The sequence below is a fragment of the Protobothrops mucrosquamatus genome, unplaced genomic scaffold (assembly GCF_001527695.2).
Source record: "Protobothrops mucrosquamatus isolate PMUCROS unplaced genomic scaffold, P.Mucros_1.0 scaffold6231, whole genome shotgun sequence".
NCBI classification, from domain to species: Eukaryota; Metazoa; Chordata; class Lepidosauria; order Squamata; family Viperidae; genus Protobothrops; species Protobothrops mucrosquamatus.
The window spans coordinates 4280-7243 of NW_015392062.1; the positions used below are offsets into that span (position 1 = coordinate 4280).

Sequence of the window (2964 nt, forward strand, 5' to 3'; positions counted from 1 at the left end):
ATTATCTGATGACGCGATGAGTGAGGCATAGTAGTTAGTCCTAGCCTTCCTCATCGCCACAAGGTAGGATCTAAGATGTATCCTTACCTGTGCTCGATCGGATTCGGTTCGGCTGGCCCTCCAACTGCTCTCTAGGCGTCTTTTCCGACGTTTCATCTCTCTCAGCCCCTCGGTAAACCAAGGAGATGGTCGAGATCTTATGCTAAAGAATAATTATACATTTCAATCCCCATATTTTTAAGTCTTTCAAAAGAAATGCATATCCCACCTAAAGTTATGCAGTTTAGCAATCTCTCCAATCTTCCATGAATGTTGATATCATGTGGATTTAAATTGTGAAATGTTAATGTTTTTTCTTTACTTAGTTAGTAAAGAATAAAAGAAAAAATCACAATGTACAGTCTATAAGTATCATAGGTAATATTTCTTGTCTTCAGTCTTTTGTAACTTGAATTAAAAAACTGCTTATCTTGTCATAGTAGAATAATGTAGAAATTTTATATGATGCCAGTGCTTCTCTTTTCCCATCCCATTTTAATTTTTAAAGCATCCATTTTTCTGTATTCATGAAATCTGACAATATTTCACAATCTTACACCCAGTTTTGCAAGCTTTGATTGATCACTGTTGGGAGTCAAATAACTAACTTACATAACTGTGTGTTTGTATGTGTGTGTGCGTGTGTGTGTTTGTGTGCAGTTGTGCAGCTGTGTATTTGTGTGTCTATATGTGGGTCTGTGGATGTGGGTAGGATCTATGGGTCTGGATCTGTGGATCTGAGTCTATCTGGGTCTATGTCCATCTGTATCTGTGTAGAATCAAATTCTGTCTATGGAAATCATGCATGCCACAATCTCTGAATGATGTCAAGACTGAGAAACATGTTCTAGACATTTTGGGCTACAATTCTCATTATACCAGCCTTCATGTTATATTGCTGTTATTGTTAATCCTAATATAATTAAATTGGGGTGCAGATATAATTGAAATTGAAAAAGTCTGGTCTACCGTCTCTTAAATGACAAAATTATATATAGTAACCTAGAACTGAATTCTGTTCAACTGTGTTTACCTCTGTGTAAACAAGCGTGGTTTTTTTGTCAGTTTCTTCTTTTAGCACAACTTTGCATATTATTGTCATCATACATAGGGCCAGCTAACTATATATGAAAAAAATGTAGCAATATTCATTTGCCTTTTTATAAAAGACTAGGAAACCTTAGCCTTGTATGGATAAATATGGCCTTTTCTGCTTTTCGTAGTTGATCCATGTTGATTGAGGAGGTTTCCACCAACCTGTCCATCAAACTGTAGGCAATACAGAATAGGGTTATATATTTTCCCAACTGTTATATATTCTCCTGATGAAAAGAATATGGGTTTGGCCTTCTGAAACCGCCTGAAGATCTGGCTTTGCCAACTGTCCAGGGGTCCCAATGAGGGTACATCATTTTGGAGGTGGTCAATAGACTAAGATAAGACCCCACCTTTTCCCCTATGTGCATGATGCTCCCTCCCTCCCTTCCTCTCCATCTTTGCCAATTTTATGCTAAATGAATGTTATTATTTATCATTTTAATGTTTTTATTGGGTTTCATGATTGTAAGCTGCCAAGAGTCACCTCCAAGCAAGAGGAGCAACATATAAGTTTAATAAATAAATAATAAAAGAAAGGAACTCACTGTCTAACTACATTGCAGCAGTAATAGCATTACATAAACCTGAACAGTTGGTATTTCACTGCTTAGGAAATGGAAAGTTGGAGTCACGGAAGTGCCTTGTGGGGAAAGGAAACAGCAGAAAATGAGTAACAACTTCACTCAGGCCATTCCAGATAGCGGCCTATACAGTAGCTTTGCTATTGACAGTGGACAGTTTTTATGCAATCGCTTTTGATATTGTACAATAACAATTTAACAAAACACACAGTTACAATTTGGAAGAGCCTTTCTTTTCACTGCTTGGAAATCTACAAATTGTTTATAACACATTTAAATCAACATAAAGCAAACATCTGTCTGCTAAATATGATGGTGAAGTTTGGCTTTTGTGGCAAGAGAGTGAAAAAACAGTTCCTGCATGAAACTAGCACCAATGCAGTTATTTACCTGAATGATTTTACTAATGGAATTCTCATTCTTACCGAACTCTAGCTGTGATATTTTGTGAGAGAAATGAACTAATGCTGTGAAGAAAAACCATTTGAGATTGTTCCATTTTTTTTAATCTTTTAGGGTTTGCCTTCAGAATTTCAGATATCTAGGAAAACGAAATATAGTAAGGTAATGTTTTATTTATCAAACAAGTAGCAAAATATTTGAAGTACATATGTAACTGCAAGAAACTTTAGTATGTGTGTGTATTGAATCTAGATGAGGATGAGGATGAATTACAATGAATCCTAGTTCATAAAGTTCCAAAATAAATGCTTTTTGTGAATTTTCATTAAGTGCCCATAAACTTTTGCATAAGAACAGGCTGCAAGTATAAAACATAACTGACTTTAATGGAAGTTTAGTTTAATGAGATAAATAATATGGATTGTGTTTGGAAATCTTACTATAAAGTTTTCATAAGAATTCTTCGCTATGAGACCTATTTTCTAATAATAGAATATGATTCTGATATAAATGTCATATCGGTAATAGAATACAAGACCTTTTTTGATAAATTTTCCTAATATTTATAGTAATAAATGATATTATAATGCAGTTTTAAATTTTATTCTCTTTTATCAGGAAAATTGCTGCTGCAGTTAAGTTTGCTCAGACCACCCGGAATAATGGAACATTGAAAGGCTCCAGTTCATCCTGTCAAACCTCTGGACTTCTGCCACAGTGGTAAGATTTAACAAAATACATGGAGGGTTAATGCAAAACAGCCATGATGGCTCAACAGAGGCTAAGTATGTATATTGTTGTTGTACACCATTGAGAATCTGGAAGGATTCAACAGCAGGTAGAT

The 2964-nt window shown here is 35.1% G+C and overlaps 1 protein-coding gene across 1 annotated transcript in view; it reads left to right on the plus strand.

Annotated features, from left to right (window-relative positions):
* The window catches only part of LOC107300143 (dedicator of cytokinesis protein 10), a gene marked incomplete at both ends in the record, with an annotated part of 25505 nt that overhangs the window by 2361 nt on the left and 20180 nt on the right, over window positions 1-2964 (plus strand). Inside the window, 2 exons of the mRNA XM_015829483.1 lie at window positions 2235-2282; window positions 2739-2840. Coding sequence (XP_015684969.1) covers window positions 2235-2282; window positions 2739-2840 — 150 coding nt within the window. The remainder of the gene's footprint in view (window positions 1-2234; window positions 2283-2738; window positions 2841-2964) is intronic.